The sequence below is a fragment of the Tachypleus tridentatus genome, chromosome 12 (genome assembly GCF_004210375.1).
Source record: "Tachypleus tridentatus isolate NWPU-2018 chromosome 12, ASM421037v1, whole genome shotgun sequence".
NCBI lineage: Eukaryota > Metazoa > Arthropoda > Merostomata > Xiphosura > Limulidae > Tachypleus > Tachypleus tridentatus.
In genome coordinates, this window is record NC_134836.1 from 16,306,049 (window position 1) to 16,327,665 (window position 21,617).

General features: G+C 30.3%; 1 protein-coding gene across 3 annotated transcripts in view; it reads right to left on the reverse strand.

Annotated features, from left to right (window-relative positions):
- LOC143234980 (uncharacterized) overlaps positions 1 to 21,617 on the reverse strand; it is a 45,677-nt gene that overhangs the window by 18,747 nt on the left and 5,313 nt on the right. For 2 of the 3 annotated variants that reach the window (XM_076472676.1, XM_076472678.1), the window contains exons 2-6: positions 20,769 to 20,914; positions 17,623 to 17,824; positions 15,291 to 15,423; positions 12,855 to 14,048; positions 11,661 to 11,751 (exon numbers count right to left, since the gene is read on the reverse strand). In XM_076472676.1, the coding sequence (XP_076328791.1) occupies positions 11,661 to 11,751; positions 12,855 to 14,048; positions 15,291 to 15,423; positions 17,623 to 17,824; positions 20,769 to 20,881 (1,733 nt within the window). In that variant the 5' untranslated portion in view covers positions 20,882 to 20,914. Of the gene's footprint in view, positions 1 to 4,794; positions 11,479 to 11,660; positions 11,752 to 12,854; positions 14,049 to 15,290; positions 15,424 to 17,622; positions 17,825 to 20,768; positions 20,915 to 21,617 lie in introns of those variants that run through there. The other variant, XM_076472677.1, reaches the window with a different exon arrangement.

A 21,617-nucleotide genomic window follows, 5' to 3' on the forward strand; every position in this document is an offset into this window, starting at 1 on the left:
AGCACACTGTACAGATAAAGCACAGATAAAGCACACTGTACAGATAAAGTACAGATAAAGCACACTGTACAGATAAAGTACAGATAAAGCACACAGTACAGATAAAGTACAGATAAAGCACACTGTACAGATAAAGTACAGATAAAGTACACTGTACAGATAAAGTACAGATAAAGCACACTGTACAGATAAAGCACACTGTACAGATAAAGTACAGATAAAGCACACTGTACAGATAAAGTACACTGTACAGATAAAGCACACTGTACAGATAAAGCACACTGTACAGATAAAGTACAGATAAAGCACACTGTCTTTGTAAAACAATTATGATGCTATTTCACGTGAAATTTGTATTTATCAACAAAGCTAGTATGGATATGTAAAGCAGCGTTTCTTAACTTTTTTAGGTCACGGACCCCTTTGAGAATCTACTTCGAAAGTTGTGGACCCTTCCCGAGAAAAATGCACATAAACATATACGCATCATATCTCCCTCACTTCCCTCAGACATTTAATTTACACAGGGCGCTAATCTTACGGTTACCATGCGCTCAGGACTTTACATAATACTTACGTACTTCACATGTTTAGATGGCTTTAACATTAACAATATAATTTTACGGTTTCTATGCATACATAGCGATTTGGATGAAATACTCTTATTCAGAATTTAATTATTTCTATTTTTCATGTTATTTAGTTCAGATAATGTAATGATCTGTCAATTTTTTGTAGATGTGGTAATCTTGACTCTTGTACGTGATATAATACAATGTATAGGTTATAAAGCAGTTGGAATCTAGATGGCTCTTTTTAAAATAGTTTTAATAAAAATATTGAAATTTTGAGAAGGTTTATGTTTTTTTGCTGAAAATGATGAATGCTTAATACATTAACCACAAATAAACGAAAAAATAATTAGCGAATGATTTACAGCGATATTTTGAAAATCAGCAATAAAAATATTTTTCTTGGACCGGTAGTGCTTAAATAACTATACGCGAGAAGGAATTAAAATATGACTCCATATTTACGCGCAACTATTGATATTATCAAATGTCTTAATCGAATGCGCTGAAAGATATTCCGTGAATATTAAAATAATAATTTTAAAAATCATATTAACTACATTTTCTTTCGTCAAAATCCTTTTAATTTGTTCTTTGTGAATTACAAACCAGAGTGCGTGTCAAATAGAATTCCAAACCATTATTTTGTCTCCCACAAGTCACTGCCATATAGGTCTTTAGTACAATATCAGAACTGGTTAATTTATCTGAATGCGAGGAGCAAAATATTCTTTGAAATGCTATATATGGGATAATACTATAAATGTTACGGTTTAATGCATAAAGATGGCAGGACGTTAGACACTAATATGTCTAAAATATGTGATTAATCATAGCAATTGCATAAGAATTATTCCACACTTATTTTTACTTCCTCTTTGTGGATTAGAATTAGAGACGTGTACGATAGCATTTCGAATCTGTCGTTTGTCGGTTAATTTGAACTAATTCTGGTATTGAGCGAAAATAATCTTGGACAGTGAATTGTGAGAGATGAAAAAGAAGGATTTGAAATTCCATTCCACACGCTTCTTATACTTAATTCACAATAGACAAATTATGATGAACATGGAAGAAACACATGCATTTGAGTTTTTTTTTACAAATTTCAGACTTATTAGTTTCTAATCATTCACAAGAATTCAGCGCTTAAATAGTAACTTTAAAAACGTTTATTGTTATTTGGAATATCCAAAACACGTTTGTTTGTTTTGAATTTCGCGCAAAGCTACACGAGGGCTATCTGCGCTAGCCGTCCATAATTTGGCAGTGAAAGACTAGATAGAAGACAATTAGTCATCATCACCCCAACTACCAACTTTTGGGTTACTCTTTTACCAGTGAATAGTGGGATTGACCGTCACATTATAACGTATCCAAGACTGAAAGGGCGACTAAGTTTGTTGCAAATGGGATTTGAACCCGCGACTCTCGGATTATGTCCAAAACAGGAATTAACTGAATTTACACGAAAACACCGCGTTTGACTTCTAATAAATCAATAGAATAGAGATGCCGAATTAATTTGAGTGCAAGTTGTTTTAATGTAAGATAATTCTATTTATGTTTAGTAGTATTGAAATAAGAGATAATTAAAATGTTTATAATAAAACTAAAAGTGTTCGAGTTTTGGGCCTCGTTTGAAGACCACGACAACCTTTGTATGTAATCTTGTATGCTAACTTCTAATTTGTATTTATAATAAAATGAAGTATTATGTAAACTAATAATTAAACTTAAAACAGAAATCTAAACCCCCAAAAAAACCATTGATTGAAATGTGTAACAGGCAAAAAAAATTACTAAATCACTTAGAATATATTGATATGTAGATGTATTAAGAGCTATAAAATGATAATAAGAAAAACATTGAATAAAATATTAGTTCGATTATATGCTATTAAGAAAGCGATATAAGATAGTTATACTTTATTTTGAAAACAAAAGCAAGTAATAAAAACAGTTTGAAAATATGTCAAATAACTACTTATGTATGTATAGCTTAACATGATATCATATATTAAATATACACATCTTAAAATATAGTACTTACACTCATAAATGCATGTACAGATTATTTACACATGTACAATGCTAAGAAACATCAAAATTATACCTTGCAGTTCTGGTTTTAGGTACGTGGATTACACATCTAAATAGTAAATAGATGGAGACCTTTAAATAAGTTAAATTAAGGAAGATATTATAATATGACAAGAAAAAAGTGAGAAATGAAATAAAAAGAGAAATATGCGTGGGTGACGCCAAGCCTTCAAATTCTGGTATCACAGTCCTATTTCCCTTATGCAACTGGTTGAGGTACAGCAGCTGTCATATGTAAATGTAATTAAAAATAAGACAAAAACACCTTGAACAATAAAAATGAACCAGAAAATAAGGAAGAATAACACAGAGGGAGTCAATTTAAAAGGCCTGTGAATTAGAAAGAAAGGGCAGGCCAGATTTAATAAATGAAAAAACCAGACATGGCCAAGTGTGTTAAGGCGTTTGACTCGTAATCCGAGGGTCGCAGGTTCGAATCGCGGTCGCACAAAACATGCTTGCCCTTTCAGCCGTGGGGGCGTTATAATGGTACGATCAATCCCACTATTCGTTGGTAAAAGAGTAGCCCAAGAGGTGGCGGTGGGTGGTGATGACTAGCTGCCTTCCCTCTAGTCTTACACTGCTAAATTAGGGACGGCTAGCCCAGATAGCTCTCGAGGAGCTTTGCGCGAAATTGAAAAGAAAGGAAGAACAAATGAAAATCAGAAAAATCAAACAAACTTAGGCCAAACTGGATATCTGAACAAACAAAAGAAGGGGAGCAAGTACAGAATGAACAAATTGGAAATAAAACAGATTAAAAATGAACAAAATCAAAGGCAACATTGTGAGATGAAATAAGATAAAAGAAAGTGTAAAGAATTGATTCTACAACACATACACTTATCAGTTCAAGAATATATTAAGGAAATTCTTAACCACAATAAATTTCTTATAACATCAATACTTAAGTTACTTTCAGAGAAATTTTTAAAAAAATGTTGTCCAAATAAGCTGGTGACAAATATTCATTTTATGTCTATTAATTTGAGAACTAAACCCTGCCGTTGTTATAGAAAATATAAAATCTAGAATTACATAAACATTAAGCATTTTCTTGGTAGAGTGAAAAATGTATTATAAATTATACTGGCAAATGTGTTTTTAGTGGTAAAATTTCGAAACAAGTTTTATGTATACCATGTGGTGCTTGCTAACTATGTACATAATATGACACTTTGAACTTGTTTTTTTAATTGAAGAAAAACTTATGAAAAGATTCATTGATCAAAGTCTATCGTTAAATATTTACAAATATATGAGATATTGTTATAGTTATGTATTGTCATAATATTACCCCTTCTACAACATATCTTCCTTTTGTTTTCAAATAAATAGATATAAAACAGTGAGTAACATACACACGTTTCACAACATACAGAATTTTGTTCAGTATATATATATACAGTGAATTTTATAAATAAGCTCTCTAAATATAATTTCAATATATATTTTAATAAGAAATTTGCATTTAAAATCAGTATCAAAAGTTATTAATCTGGTCCATAGGCCTAGTTAACTCCTTGTAACGTTTCTGTTGATGTTTTTTTCTTTAATTTACTTTCACTTGATATTTTTCTTTTACCGTTGTGTCTTATTCGTGTCCCCCCGCTAGTACAGCGGTATGTCTACGGATTTACAATGCTAAAATCAGCGGTTTGATTCCCCTCGGTGGGCTCAGCAGATAGCCTATGTGGCTTTGCTATAAGAAAAAAACACACACACGTGTCTTATTTGCACTTTCCGTTTTACTTGTTTCTTTTTTAACCTTCTGTTTTGTGCTATCTTCTCTTACGCTCTTGCTTTTCCTGTGTTTCTCTATGTAACCAGTTAGGTCTACGATTCTCTACTCCTAATTATAGACTTCTTTTGTTTTACTTGGCTCTGACCTTGTCTTCTTTCATGTTTCTTTTAGTTACTGTAGTAATTTCCGTTCTTCTGGTTTTTCTTTATGTTATATGGCTTTTACATATGTAACTGTTTTCCTACTACCTGCTCAAGAAAGTGAGTGAAACAGCACCAGGATATTCTGTATAAAAATACACGGAGTCGCTCACTTATTCTAACTTTCCTTCTTTTTCATTTCTTATCTTTTATATCTCATTTTCCTTTTCATTCCTTTTGTTTTTTTGCTTCGTATACTTTTCGGGTTTTGACTTTAAATATTTTTTGTCTATTCTATTTAGATCTATGATTCATGCATTAGAGCCAATGCTGGAAGATATTATCTTGATGAATCTTATTATTATATATTGCTTAAAGCACTCAGTATACATTTTTCTTATTCTATATTCTCAGAATATGTATATATATATGTATATGTTTGTTGTTCTCACGTATAATTTATCTTTCTTTGGTAATAACCAAATTACTTACTTTTCAATTAATCTCTACTCACCCTTCACTTTAAGACAAGTAAACTGTTTAATCATTTTATTAAGATAACACATAGAAATACCTTTTTGCTGGTTAATATGTTGGTTCTGTACTCTCTTAACGCGGATGTGATTTAAAAAGTAATATTTGTCTTCAAATCATTTCTTACATGGTACTTTTGCTAACCAGAATAGTGATAATTTTGAAAAAAAGATGAAGAAAACTATGTGTATAGACAAGGATAAAAAATCAGGTTTATTTATTTATCTTCTTTAAATAGTTTAAAGTAGACAGGATTGGGTATAAGTTATACATTATAAATATATTATACAAAAGAATAAAGGTGCTTAGAAAATGGGTTAGTTATGTCTTATATGCATATGCAGTTTTTGACATTTCTAAAAGATTAGCTTTGTTTCTTTTACGAAAAAAAAAACTAGCTGAAATATTGGTAGTTTGTTGCTTAAATTTGTTAATTGTGGTGATGAATATTATGTGTTTAGTAGTGTAGCGTAGTTTAAAATACAATTTAGTGATAAGTTTATACTTACTAGCCTCTTACTTTATGGGTTCAAACCACTAAGGAAAGGAAAACTTAGATTGTGAATTTTTTGTTTTTTTATCTTTCAATAAAAATTGCATAACAATAATTTCTTGTAAAAAGTAGAAGCTGCTACCGAACTTTAAATGAGATAATATATTTATGACTAAAATCACTACACAGAAAATGTACACAGCTAAAGGTTATAGTTTTTTTTTTCATTTTAGTTCACAGCTATATTGGGGTGTCTGTTGTGTCCATCGAGAGGAATCGAACCACGGATTTTAACGTCGAATTATCGCTGTTCCTTTGGGGACATGCAATAAAAATGCAATCTTACCAATACAAATAAATCCTATCGTGTAAATTCATTGAATAAGGACAAGTTGGTAACCTTTTATTATTGAAATTGTTCTTTATTCCAATCAGGAAAGACAGCTATATATATATATATATGTGTGTGTGTGTGTGTGTGTGTGTGTACTAACTGAAACTTTCCGCTAGATTATTCTAGATTATTCCGCTAGATATATCGAAATAAACAGCTTCTCTGACCTGCCAAACATATTATTACTTTTCTTTTCAAGTGACAAAACATAATTTTAACTCATTAAGCTACAATGAAATTTAACTTAATGAGTAAGTTTCTGGTTTATAAAAACTTTTGAATAAGAGACTCAACGTGCATGCTTCTATTTGTTTGTTTTCGAACTTCACCCAAAGCTATACGAGGACTATCTGCGCTAGCCGTCTTTAATGTAGGAAATAGTGGGACTGACCGTCACATATAAGCCACCAAGGTTGAAATGGCGAGCATATTTAGAGGGACGGAGATTCGATCCAGCGACCTTTGTATTGTGAGTCGAGCACCCTGGCTATACCAGGCCATTCTTTCATTCATTATATTCTTATTAACATTTTTAAACAAGTAATAGTATATGTGTGAAAACGCACTGTTTAGTCAGTACGGCTCAGATAGGTGAACCAATCAGTAGCAGAAACAACGAACATAGTTATTAATGTAATTCTTTATTATTAACATTTATACATATTTAAAAAGCTTAACATGTATTATAGAGATTGACAGTCACTTTCTACACACTACACTTTTCAAGTTAATTTATAGTGTGTGTGTCAAACATCGTGTTTGATACTCGTAGATTGTCAACCACAATGACTCCCGGCTAGGATGTTTCCTATCACACACGCACTATACATATATAACTTCCTGAGCTTTTGATAACATTTAATTTACTATATCATTAAATTTTTATCATTTTAATCAGATCATTAAAATAATTATGCCGACAGAGCTGTTTCTTTGACTTTATCCTAGATTAATAAATACTATGAAACTTTAAATAACTTTCCTTATTGGATATTACAACTTGTAAAAAATGTTTGTGATAAAGCATCTAATAAAGTATTGGTCTGTTAAGTTATTGCACTTACGAACTCCTTAAATGTAAATATTAGCTTTAATATGGTATTTTATATCTGTTGGAGAGTTAATTATACTAAAACAGCGATTTCCATATTAGTATGTTATGTCGAAAGAACGCTGATTTGGGTTTAATGCTTGCATCAAAAATCGTTAATTGTTAGTTGTTTTTTTGGATTATCCGTGACCTTGAAAAGAAAACAGTAAATCGTTTTGTTAGTTTCAAAACAAATTCCACATTAGGTTATCATGGACCATGGAGAGTCGAGCTCCGAATTTTTGCTTTGTAATCCGTTATCCCATCGTGATAGTCATACACTGAAATACATCAGTTAAATCCATGATAAGTGTTGTTAAATCTCTTAAGACATGGTGTTTTATATATTTTCTTTTAAGCGAATCTACAACGTCTTTATTCCGTCATTTATCCAACGTAGTCACAAAAACAATTTTAATATGTTATTATTTATAGCGTCGTTAAACAAAGTAAATTTTAATTTCTTCTATTGCTTAAACGAAATGATAAATCAAAATGGACAAGGACAATTCGTTATCCTAGTAAATTGTCTTCAAACTTTTATCTTGTAAATGAAATAAGCAAAAATGAGGTCAATGAGACATCGATGTACGAGGCTTATTTTGAGATTCTGATATAACATTATTTATAGCATTATCAAAAATCCCTTTGCGAATTTCTAGTATATCACTTTTTGCAATTCAGTACGTAATTCTAAGATTCAAAATTCTGAGATAATATTTGATAATTCTCAGTGCTAATAGTTTTTACTTTGCTTCTTTCAACATTGTTTTGGACTTTAAGAAGTAAATAATTGCTCATAACCAGCTTTTCAACCAATAATAAACGAATTATAAATATGCCAATGAATATTTGCTTACATTTTGTCGATAAGTCAACAATTATCAATAGTTTTGAGTGAAATAAACTCTCACTCTCTCTCTCTCTATATATATATATATATAGATAAAGGTTAAAACTCATCTTAATGTATAACGTGGCTAGTTCAACTTAGCAGTATTGTCAGCCAAAATCTCAGAAACGTCTAACAATATTCTGTCAGATAATGAAACTTAGGCCTACATTGCAAAAATCGTCCTCATATGCGTTAAAATGAAAAATTAATAATATGTATACACACACACATGAATATTTATTAAATATTTTATCTAACACTGCTTATGAAATCACCTTAATCTAAAAGTGAGTGTAATTTTAAGATCAATTTAATTTAAATTCGACGGATTTTAATGAAATTAAATTTATGTACAAACTTACAATACCAAATTTATTATATTTTAGTGAGCCTGTTGCATAGACTCTGATAATAAGAATATATCAAAGCAACAATCTTTGGTTTCATTCAACAACATATTATTCTATAGAGTACTGTCTGTATAAGATTTTAACGTAACTTTTGCAGGGCCAATAACAACAAATGTGCAAGTTTATTACATATAAAGAGAAAGATGCGGAATTAATCTATTGACTGCCAAGCATTTCAGCTGCTACAATATTTCTAATGCTTCTTCATTTTGTAACTTTTTTCGTGACACCATTTTGGATCGAAAGTGAAACAATTTGTAAGTAGGTCAAATGCATGTATGGTGCTGACATCTAGCGTTGAAGTTAGGTATTATTAAGAACGAATTAACTCGTCTGTAGCACTGTGTTACCGATCAGCTTGGACGAGTTATCTCGTCTACGGCACTGAACAGGTTAAACATCTGATACACACGTACAAAAGCATTTTTAAACAACATTTTACACTTACGTGACTTAAGAACGATAGTATTACCAAATTCGAATAGTATAACACTTTTTTCTCAGTTCTATATTGTATACGTGAACTCATAGCAATACAAAATGTTCGTACATGATAAACATGTTTGTTCATTGAATATTCGATCAACAAAGTGGAACTAATAATAGAATCACACAGTTTATTAAATATATTGTAGTTCAAAAAAAAGATTTTCACCCACCTCTCTATTAAGTAAAACTAGCTTAAAACATTATGTCTGGTGTTTTAAGAACATTGTGCCTTAACTAATTCCCATTGATGGTCATAACTCAAATAAATATAACAAATCATTAAAGGGACACACAACCTCAGCCTAATATACTTTTGTAATTCGCAAGCAACACAACATATTATCAACAATTGTATGATACTACAACAAGAGATGACCAAAGTACAAACCGTTGCGATCGCTAGTGATGTAAAGTTCCTTTACTTGGAAATTATCTATTTAAATTTTTTTACAAAAATGAATTATTTTACCAAAGACATAAAATTTCATAGATCTTATTAGGTTAAAGTGGATATATCATCTTATAATCTGTTCCACGAATTGATCATAAGATATTATTTGAAATTCTTCCCAATGTTTAAAATATGCATAGTTTATAAATAGTGATAAAATGTAGTTTCCCTAAATATATAAACTGTTTTTGTAGTGTAAACTATCCCACCACATCAAGGAAAGGTATTAAACAGGCCTTTGTATACTTCCAGGATTATGTTAAATGAAGTTATGATGTTTTCATCAACATCAAACGGCAACATTAGTTATGGGAAAATTCGAGTGAAATTAAAGAATAGTATTTGATAATTAGTTAATAGTAATGTGTGTGTTTTATTCAATGCCGATAAAGGACGCTTCAGGGAGCGTCCCTGAAATAGATTGTTTATAATTTCGTGATATTATTATTTGCTTTTTATTTATTCGTACTTTAGTTACACCCAAAAAAGTCCCTTGCATGATATTTTTAGGCCAACTGCTTGTTATGAAGTTAGTTGTAAGAAACATGGGTTGGTGAGAAGAGAGGTGATAAAACAACAGGCTTTTGGTCGATCTATAAGAGATTACAACATAATAAGACGTTGTAATAATTTATAAAGACAACAGGTAGGTTTGACGTAATTTTTGAAAGGGAGAAATGTAAAAGACAGTTTAACAGAAAGAGAAAAGAGCAAGGCATGCGAGAGAGATCGAATTAACAGAGAAGGAGGCGAATGACTCAAATAAATGGAAACAAGTAAGAAACAGCATCTTGTTCCAAATCAACATGTAATATACAGGAATGTATGTTAAAATTGGTAGATGAAAATGTCTTACAGAAATAAGGACAACTTTAATATTAATGAAGGGAAAGCGAGGTGGTGTCAGAAGTCATTGCTATTAATTATGTAAATTATTTGTCTTGATATATGTACATGGTGCACAAATTTTTCAGGTATCCAGTGTGCAAAGAGTATTTGGAATAAATTTTGAAACTTCTCCGACATTCACTGCTTTCATTCTTGTAGGATGTTAGGGAGGAAAACATTTTATTTTGATTATTGGAAATTAAGCATGAGGTGAAAAAATGAGCTATCCATGTTGTGGCCACCGCAGGTATCGTTTAAAAAGTTGATACCATGTACATGTATATATTTTTCAAGTTTCTCACATTTAAAAATAAATGTACAGCTGCAGATGTAAACTAGTGAATGCCGGAGAAGTTCAGTATTCATCTCAACACTACTGTGCAACCATGTTATCCTACTGAATATATGATGTTGCTGTCAAATGATCTTTGTGATTGTGATAAAAGCAGAATGTAGCATAACCATTGGATATCTTGAGGATGACTGCATTTTTGCGATAATATATTGAAAGAAACTTGGTATACCGTATATTCTACGGTATAACACTTATATACGAAAAAATATGTCATCGTCTCTACGACTCAACACAGCGAAAGAGTTAAAAGCTTTCTTTTTCAAGAAATGTATTTGGAAAATGACAAATTAAAAGAAAAACACGTCGATTGGTGCAAAGCAAAGGTTAAAATGTTTAAGTATTACATTTAGTGTTATATGTTTCTGCTCTTCACCTGTATTAAGTTTTTCACTCATTTTAAAGCTCTCATAGTCAAATTTGTTGATACCTCCATTTAGATATTTCAGGTATACCAGCAAAGGTAACTTCGTGTTTCGAAAATTTTCAAATACAATACAAAAGCTTAGTCTATGTAATTAAACAAAGAAATTCAAAACTCTCAGTTGCTGTATTGTGTCTTCGTACACAACTATTTTAGTCCCAGTGACAATAAAATATCATGCCTACAATGCATGAACTTCAAGGGTTTGCGTAGGTCTATTATATTTTAACTTCAGTAATGTGACTAAAATAAGACAGTCCGAGTGCTTATTACAAATAACACAATACCAAAACTCGTTTTACAAATAACTGTATATATGTAAGTTATGTACAATAAGTTTAATTTAACCTATTTTTATTGAAAAGCTTTATTTTTTCACGGTTATCGTTTGTCATCAGAAGATGGTTGGTTGCTTTCAGTGCTGTCACTTCCTCTTGCTAAAGTTGTCAACGCTTCAGCGGCATCAAGTTCTCGACATTTAATAGACCTTTCGGACTCTCTAAAAATGTAATTGGTTCATAATGTTCTATATATTAAAGTAGAACAAATTAATTATCAAATATTGTACAAATGTATGTCTATATACTTAATATTTCATAGAAGAGCTTGTTAGTTTTTTCAGTAATATTATGAAGCTTTTACTCTACGATATAGAACTAATATAATCAATTCTTAGTTTACCTTTTCAGTTTCTTCTTTAGTCTGAGGCTACATGAAAGTGGGTCTTGAGAGTCTATTAGTCTGAGGCTATCTGAAAGTGCGTCTTCAGAGTCTATAATTCCAAATGACCAACATGAATTTGGGTTACGTGTCAAATGTATTACAATACTTAATATAAAAAGCATATCAACTATTATTTTAACGATTATTAGACATTTACTCTAAATGAAAATGACATTATTTGAATCTAATATCACTATATAGAAAGTCTGATCATTCAACCGTAAATAATTTTTTAAGCTAAAGAAACACTTTCTTTAGCTTTTTAAAGTGTGAATAACGAAAATAAACTATTTCAAATCTATTCCGTATTTGAAGCCTTAAACTAGTTCAATTTTCTTAAATAGTTGCTAGAACTTGGGCAACTTTATCTGTTTAGAACTATTACAACTACGTTTAAACTATTTAACTATTTTTTGTTACTTGAAAAAGTTTCAACTACGGTAAATGTCTTCAGTTCAGAACTTCCAATTATTCTTAGAAGCTTTAAAGCACTTTGTTTGTCTCCAGCTAAAACTAGACCTTTAAGATAGTTCTATCATCTTCAGTAAATACTAGAACTGATAACTAGTTTAAATGTCGTTATTATTAGTGTCAGCCAATTCAAATATACAACTGTTTAATTTTATTTCCATTTTGACCTTAATCTCATCGAATTATGGGATCGGCCGGTAATTTTTTTAAACATAGAACTTTTATACCTAGGTGACTAGCCCTGTCAGCAATCATATATGAAGCACATATTAAGTGGTGAGTAATACAAACTTACTACTCTCAGATTGCGAGTACAGCGCCTAAACCACCAAGCCATACCAGACCCTATGTAATGTAGTTTTTTATAAACACTTTAAAACGGCTTATTGTTCTCAATGGTAACAAGATCTACTTGAATATTTCGAGTTAATTCGAAAATTTTCAAAGCAATTTAATGTCTCCAACCATTACTACAACTTTAAGCTAGTTTTAGTGACTTCCGCTATTAATATTATTTTAAATCAGTTTAAATTTCTCCATTCATTACTACCAGCATAAATTATTTTAAATGTCTTCGCTTATATTTATAATTTAGTTGCTAAATTGAAGTTAATTAAAAACTACTTAATTCTATTACTACTTCACAATATTAGTGAATGATAATCAGTGATTTGAACTCACCAGAAACGATTTGCTTTCGTTTTCTGTGAATACCAACATTCTGAGTTGAGCGACTCGCTGAAGTGGATTTATCTACTGTTGATAAATAATGAGATGAAATATCTTCGTCAATCTCATTATGATGAGATGATTCAATAAGTTCATATTGGTTGTCTTGCTCTTCTGTTTCCCAGGCAAAACTTCGAGCATCCTTCAGATACCTTTTTAAAATTGTTGTTTTGTATTTAGCATGATTGGAAATATACCCTGTATTATTTTCTAAGTACCAGTCATCGTTTTCTATGTTTACCATATCTTGTTTTAATAGGTTAGTCCAAGCAGGTCTTTGGTTTTCTGTTAAACCGTATTCATCACTAAAAGAGGAAGTTATTTGTTTTTCAACAATGTTGCCTCTCTTGTAAGGTCTTATTCTACTTTTATCTTTAGCAGAAGCATCATTTGAATAACGAGGACTGTGATTCTTTGAATTTGGTTGAAATCTGTCAATATCACTGGGTTCAAATCCTAGGTCTGACATCTTTTTATGGGTTATTAAGACATCGCTTAAACAGCTACTTTCTTCAGTCGAATTACCAAAGATACTAAAATTACAAATGTTCTTTTCCTTATGACAAAATAAGCCTCCTTGATTATATCCATTGTTTGTGGAATTGAGTAAACTCACTTCTTCACTGACTTCATTTGTCCTGCTGGTGTCCTGCAGATCGTCTTGTGAGGTTACCTCCAAAGTCGTCTTTCCTGGGAAGTTTGCGTTAGTTGTTGTACACATGAAATTTTCTTTGTACGTAGGACATGTACCATCTGAAAGTGTTTTCTCCAGTGGTCCACTCTCACGTTCATTAATATTATTACATTTAAAGAAAACAGACTGGTCTTCATTTATTGTTTGAAAATCATGTCCTTCATCCTTGGTGAAGTACATTGATGGGTATTTAATCTTCCCTATTGTGATAATTACATTAGACGATGAACTTGAACTGGATATACTATCTTCATAATCATTTTGTCGTCGTTTTTTATTCGTTGCTTCAACAATTTTCTCAGCAGAATGGCAACGTTTTCTCATGTTTTTATGATCACCGGATTCAACGTTTGTCAGAGAAGAAGAAAGCCGAGGAACTGCAGCTGAATAGCTATGTTCCTCATGTTTGTAATAAAACTGCTCATTTGTCAATAGATCCTTTGTCTTACCATCTAAAAGGTTTAAAATATTCTTTTTGTGAGCCTTAATTTATCGTAGCTGATATTACCAAATTAAATGTTGGTTTACTCTTAATAAATGAGAATTGATCATAGCTACACGTAAAGTAATAGACAATGTACATTATACAGTGAAATATGTAATATATTATTTTATCATTTAGAAAGCATCCATCTAAGATATTAAAATTCAAGACACTTTATGAAAACTTTGTTTCATTACAATAATGTTTTTCTATTTATTTTGTAACTTATTTCTTATAGATTTTGTATATATACATAAATGGCTAAGTTTATTGATAAAATAAATATAAAACCAAGAAACGAGAAAAAGTTGAGACATTATGGTTTTAAAACAAAATCTTGTACTTTTTGTTTTTCCTTTCTCATTTCATCGTTCAGTTTAACTGTAGCTGAAATTGTTTAGTAATAGAATTGTTTCCAAAAAAAAGTTAGATATGCATATATTACTTTGTTATAGCAATTCATCTAAGGTTAAATATTAATAAAATTCATTATTTTAAAATTGCAACAAAATTATCAGAAATCTATATGGTAATTACTTATATTCGCATTATAAATGTATTGTGAAACTGATCTTATGTTTGTAAATCCCGTCTGTGAAAATTTAAATCATTTAAGGCTAGAGAGCAAAACGAAATTTCTGGTGTACATTTAACATAATAAAATTAATTTAATAACTTGATGTAAGTATTTTGTTGCTGAGTAACATTTTAAAAGATTTAAAAATTAGAAATAACTTGGTCAATCTTATACGTAGACGTAAAATAATAAATGTTTAAAATAAAACTTTTGTAAAAGTTATGCAAAAAATGTATGCATCATTAATCAAACTGACATTTATAATGAGTATATTTCTCTGCTTCTTGGGTCAATGCTGTTAGACTAGACTTTCGACTTTGATATAATACGTTTACACAAAAACTTTTCAGGGCATCTGCAGAAAAAAGAAAGAATTACCCTCAAGTATTGTTTCTATTGTACTGTTTAAAAAGAATATTGCTCTGGCTAGCCGCAAAGTAGTCTTACGTTTCTTATGTTAAAATGCAAAACGAAACGTAATTAAAACAGAAAGTACTAGCTTCGTATAAACGCACAATTAAAATGTTAAAGTCTCATAACGTCTTGTCGTGCTAAAATCCATTTTCTTTCTTGTAATGTTTTGTAAGTTAAACATGATTCTGATCTGGTATCTGAGAAACAGAAGATTTATACCTTCATGATTTAAGTCCGAGTCACTGTCCCAAATGCTGTCATCAGAACTGATACTAAAGGATTCAGCATTACCAGAAGCATAGCTGTTATACAGTCTTATCCTTTGTTTCCAACTTAAGCCTGGGGATCGAACCTACATAATAAAAACAATATAACACTTAATATGAACGTTAGTATAATGTAATGAGATCTGTATTTCTCATATTTCAATGGTTAGTTTAAGCATAAGCATCTATGAGTAATAATACTCATTCGTCATAGAAATTTACCAATAAATTGGAATGACTCACAGCTTTTACAATATAATATAATTATAATTAAACATTCTTGCTTCTAGTGACATCATGTTCATAAGTTTCTTATAAAGGTTTTTGTACTTACATGTTATAGATTAACTTAAAAATTATGATATTAAACGAGTGTTCACTTAAAGTTTCAAAATAGTTAGTATACACGTGGAAAAGTATAAGAACGTTAATTTTTTTCAGGTTGAGTAAAAATATTTATGAAATTTATCATGAACAACGAAACAGCAAATAAATAAAAAGATTGAGTGTAATTTGAAGCCAGTCACGTGTGTTTCAAATTTAGTGTCAGTAACTACCGAACAAATTGAGGAAGTATAATTCCCTTACAAAACATTTTTGCATGCTTTAAAGTAGTTTACCGTAGAAAACCTTAATACTGATATTTCCTTGGCTTTAAACCTAATTATAGGTTTGTAATTTGAAACGTTAAGTATAAAACTATAGGCTAGTAATATGATAGTTAAATTATTAATTATTAATATGAAACGTTAAGTATCACCTTATAGGCTCGCAATAACAAACTTTAAGTATTGAATTATACATGTTATAGGCTATAGTAATATAAGATATTAAATATTAGGCAGCTCTGTCTATGTAGGGGTGGTCATCAGGGATTTACAATATTATATAGTCTTTCCTTTTATAGAAGTAACTATGTAACGACTGAAGCACACATACTGGGAATGTCTCTAAATATAATAGCAAACCGTTTGAATGTGTTCATCTTCTTTCTTCTGTTTCTTTGTTATTAACTGTTGGCTCAAAACCCAAACAATGGTATCAACAAACTTCGTTGAGGTAACATAGATTAAAAAGAAGTATCCGCTTTTATAAGTATTATTAATAACTAGTACTTATTAAAATATAATTCCAGTGTAAACAATGCTATCATTACTTGTTAAAGTTAGCTTTGTTACAGAAATTTTGTGTTTATTTAAAATTCTTAAATATAGGTGAAACAGGAGTTACTAGCCAACAATAGATGAACAATAAATATTGTAATTTGAACCTCATTGGTCATAGATATAAACTTGCTATGTCTATTGAAACTCTCTATTAAAAAAACACGTAAAGAAAAAATGTTAATGTAGAAAGTAAATGTGGGGATGGCTAATATCAAACCTTCAAAAAGAATACAAACAAGGTAGTAGAGATGTCATTTTCATCAACTTTAAATAATACCTCACGCAAGAATTAACATATAGCAATATATACATATATAATTATTGAATAACAATTGAGTTTAATTTATTCTCTTTTTGTCTTATAATACTCTATTACACAGTGTACCAGTTTTGAAGGATTAATATTGGCCATCCCTGTATTTATTTCCTTTATTATTTTTTCTTTATTTCTAATCATAGGTTAGTAATATAAACTGTTAAGCACCATAAAAATATAAATCTAATTAGCCTGCAGGATTTAACAAAAAATAAACTAACATCCCTTGTTTTGTAATTCTATTATTTTTCCGAATATTATTGTGGATCTAAAGAAAGTTTGTACCACATGTAACTCTCTTGATAGCTCACAGACAGCCTAACGCTGAATGCTTGTTTAATAACAAACCCAAAATACAACCATACATCATATTATACTCGTCTTCTTCAAAATAATTTTTAATTACAAACACTGAATTTTATTGATATGTGCGGGTTTAAACAAACTCTCCAACGTAATATAATTAACAAGACTGATTATCTTCTCTTTGTCATTAACTCTTCTCGTATATTTTACCAATAGTAGATGATTTTTTATATGAAGTTTTGAGAAAACTTTCGCCATCTGTAAGACATTGAGAAATATTTGATACATTTATCAATTATGTGAGCACAATTTCAGTTTTATGAATCTTTTTATGCATATTAAAGTCAACTAGAGACTGAACTTTAGTACTCTTGAAGTGGGTGCAATGTTACAGGTTATTTATTCCAAGAGAAGTAATTAACAAATTATCTTTGTGTTAAAAATTTGAACCAAAACGTGCTTGATGTAAAAAAAAAAAAAAATGTTTTCGAACATACCGTGTTTTTCAAACGTCTGCGAGCGTTTGCAAACCAGTTGGAGACTTGAACCAACGTCATTTGAGAGCCCAAAGCAAGAGATATTTTTTCAGCTTTACTCGGATAAGGGTTATCACGATGTCGAATGAGCCATTGCTTTAATGGCCTGGACATATCTTGCAATACTTGTCGCTTCTGATGTCTTCTTTCTTGAAGCCTCGATCTACAACAGAAATATATATTGGTTCAATTTATTAATCAATACATTCATAACTTTGCGATTCTAATACAGTTTACTTGTTCTGCTTATTGTTTCAAAAAATAACCTGGAGGTTTAAGAATATCATTGTTCAAAGCTTTTCTTTCGTGTTCAGCATTTTCAAGATTAGCTATTTATTTCAACCGCTGTTTCTAAAATCAAAAGATGTGCTAAAACCTGTTTCATTTTAACACAATGTTTGTAATTTTCAAAAGAAATAATAATAATGATTCATGTACGATCGGTTACGTATATCTCTCACTGAAATAAAAACACAAACTGGACATTCACGAGGGTAAGAATTTTACAATTATAAATTTTGTTAAGTGTTTGATATTTTTGGTCCTTTATTAAATAAGATAGCACTCTTCTCTGTCCACTTCGAATTGCCACTTAGTTTGTCAGCGCTGTATTATCTAAACTGAATATTTGATATTTATTTTATTTTTTTAGTTATTAAGGAATGCTGTTAGGGTTTTCTTCAGTCATGATAGCATACTTTAAATAAACTTATTATCGCCCTGTTACATGCTTTCTATCGAAATCTTGAGCTATGATGTAAGCTGAACGAAGAATGTATATTTTATTTTTATACGAATAAAAACGTAGAAGTTTTATAAACGACAAAGTAAAATTTCCTAATATGTATTTTAGTTCAGGAAAGTCAGTCAGGTTTACACTTTTTTAAATAAGTTTTCAATAAAATGAAAAATGTCCAAAAAAAAACTAACCAAATAGTTATTAAGTACCTGAAAGTAGGTAACATAAATATTTATTTATTACATACATAGAACACTATTAGCTGTTATAATAACTTATTATTAACTTTTTGGTTAGTGAAGAACAACATGGGACCTGGCATGGCCTACCGCGTTAAGGCGTGCGCTTCGTAATCTGAGGGTCGCGGGTTCGCGCCCGAGTCGCGCCAAACATGCTCACCCTCCCAGCCGTGGGGGCGTTATAATGTGACGGTCAATCCCACTATTCGTTGGTAAAAGAGTAGCCCAAGAGTTGGCGGTGGGTGGTAATGACTAGCTGCCTTCCCTCTAGTCTTACACTGCTAAATTAGGGACGGCTAGCACAGATAGCCCTCGAGTAGCTTTGTGCGAAATTCAAAAACAAACAAACAAGAACAACATACTATTTGATAGTTGTTAATATTGTAGTTAACGCTATACTTTGAAGTGCTCAGAAATTATTATAATATGCATTTATACAGACTTAAAATGTACTTTCTTTTTAGTTAATGCTAATTTAATAAAACGCTCAACTATAATAATTGCGATATAATTTTCTCTTATTTTGTTTGTCTAATCATCAGGTATTGTACAGAATTATCTAAAATTAATTTCCCGTACTTTAATATTGAATTATATTTCAGAAAAAAAAAACTAGTGAACAACTAAAATGTTATTTCTGTCGTATTAAAAATCCTTCCACTGTTAAACTGTTCGAAAACAGAAGGTTCAATATTAAGTGTAATATTGTAAATGAAGTTCACTTTGAATTACAATTATATTGATTACTACATATACAAGAGGTAGAGAAAAAAGTGACCCTCATTGAAAATGTTGTTAATTAGTTATCTATTTTATTAGATAACAGAAAATATGTAAAACTATATATTTTTAGAAATGCACTCAACGAGATCTATTGAAGTATGATCTCAAATCCTATTCTTAACTTTAGCTTTTGTAAATACCTGTACATTTATAATTTTGGTTACATATTCTTATAGAAGGCGTTATGCACCTGCTGTAGTTTCTTAAATCTTCTTATTCCAATTAGCTTATAAAATGATCAAACATGTTTCTCTGCAATAATCGATCGTAAAAATGAAACTCAAAATAACACAAACCAGTTTCAGAAGTTAATATTTATTCAACATTTCATTGGATTTCAGTACTGTCATGCTTTCAGTGAGTTTGTGGAAATATTTCTGAGTGATTAGGTACCAACCTTCTTTCAAAACTTCAAAAAAGTTCATCTTCTGTGTTTGGCTTGTGATCTTTTCTTAATCAGTTGAATTCAGCCCAGGTGATTGACTTAGCCATTCTATAGCATCAGTTCTCTTATTTCTGATATATCTTTTAACGATGCCACAATTACATACAAACTTGTTTGATCCTTTTTTAGGTTTATTGGAATAAGAAGATCTAACAAACTACAGAAACTAACAAACTACAATAGTTCGTTACATTAATTGTTTGGTTAAGTGATTCCAATTCGACAATAACTAGTAGATACTAATAATTGATGGAATCTGAGCTTTCTCATGGTAGTTAGCTCAGTATTGCTATAGTTTATTATCTGTCGAAGCAAAAAACGATTATCCACTTTTCTTTTTTAGCAACTTACGAAATAAATATTCCCAAACTGAGTTATATATGTTTCCCATTGTATGGTATAATATAATTACCCTCCGTAATTTTTTTCTATGAGTGAAAATGTGTAAGAAAAACTCGTATGATAACATATATAGAAAAGTCACACGAAAGAAAAGTCAAGCAAATTAAAATACTGAACCTTAAACTAAATGAAGAAGAAATATTTACATTTTATTCTTTCCATACCAATGGAGAGTCACTGATGTTCAGTAGTTGCAATCTTTAATACTATTTAGTTCTCACGATATATCATAAAGGCGTTTTGTTTAGAAGGTACTGAAAGTTATCAATCAAGTATTTGTATAATATCATTCGTCTTTAACTTTAAAAAAATGTATCTATTATTAAACATTTTAAAAACAATATGAAAACAGTGATATTTTTGTGTGTGAAGGTAACTTCACACAAGTGCCGTGTCAGTAAAAGGCTAATCTTGTCTCCATTATCAGTAAACAATCATTGTATGTTGTCATCAAACTATTTTACACTAAGATGTTATTTAAGTTGATAGTCAAACATACCTTGCGGATCTCATTCGAAGTAGTCTCCCTGATCGTGTTTGGATATATGCATTTACTTCTTCCTTTTCAATTTCTGTTTGGCCTGTTGTGGCAATTAATGTAGAAGGCTTCATCTTTCAAAGAGGGTATTCCAAGAAAACAAAACCCTAAAAATTTAATTATGTAACAATATCATTTTAGACTATAAGTATTAATATATTTTTATAGGAATAACAATCAATATTAATACATGGATATTTGTTTGAAGTTAAGTACAAAGCTACACAATGAGTCATCTGTATCCTGCCCACCACGGGTATCAAAATCAGGTTTCTAGCGTTGTAAAGTAGGGGGTCATACACTTGAGAACAAAATGTAAAGTAGCTTTAAAAGTGATACAAAAATATCAAATATCCGTTAGTTTTATCTAAACATTATTAGGTTATATAGCCATTTTTATGATTTGAGTTGAAGTTCGAAATGCAAATATTAATATATCATCGAACAATGTTATTTCAAACTACGAATACCTCTAATGTTCTGGATGTTTTGCAAAACAAATAAACTAGAGAAATGCTTCCATATATATTCAACCACATCTAAAGTTAACGTTTCACGTGTATTTCAGTGAATTCTTATTCATTTTGACTAAATTGAAGATTGATTACGGTCAGCGTCATCATTAAGGATAGATAAATCAAAGTACTTTTTCATTTTGGGCTAAACTTAACTGTTTGTGGTTATATTTAACTTTACAAACAAGTAATTTGCCCTATTCAGATGTAGTTGTTGTGTTGTGTTTTAATTTATAGATTTTTTTACGAGAAATTCAATTGTCATTTTTATAAGTATATGAGGGTCACACAAATA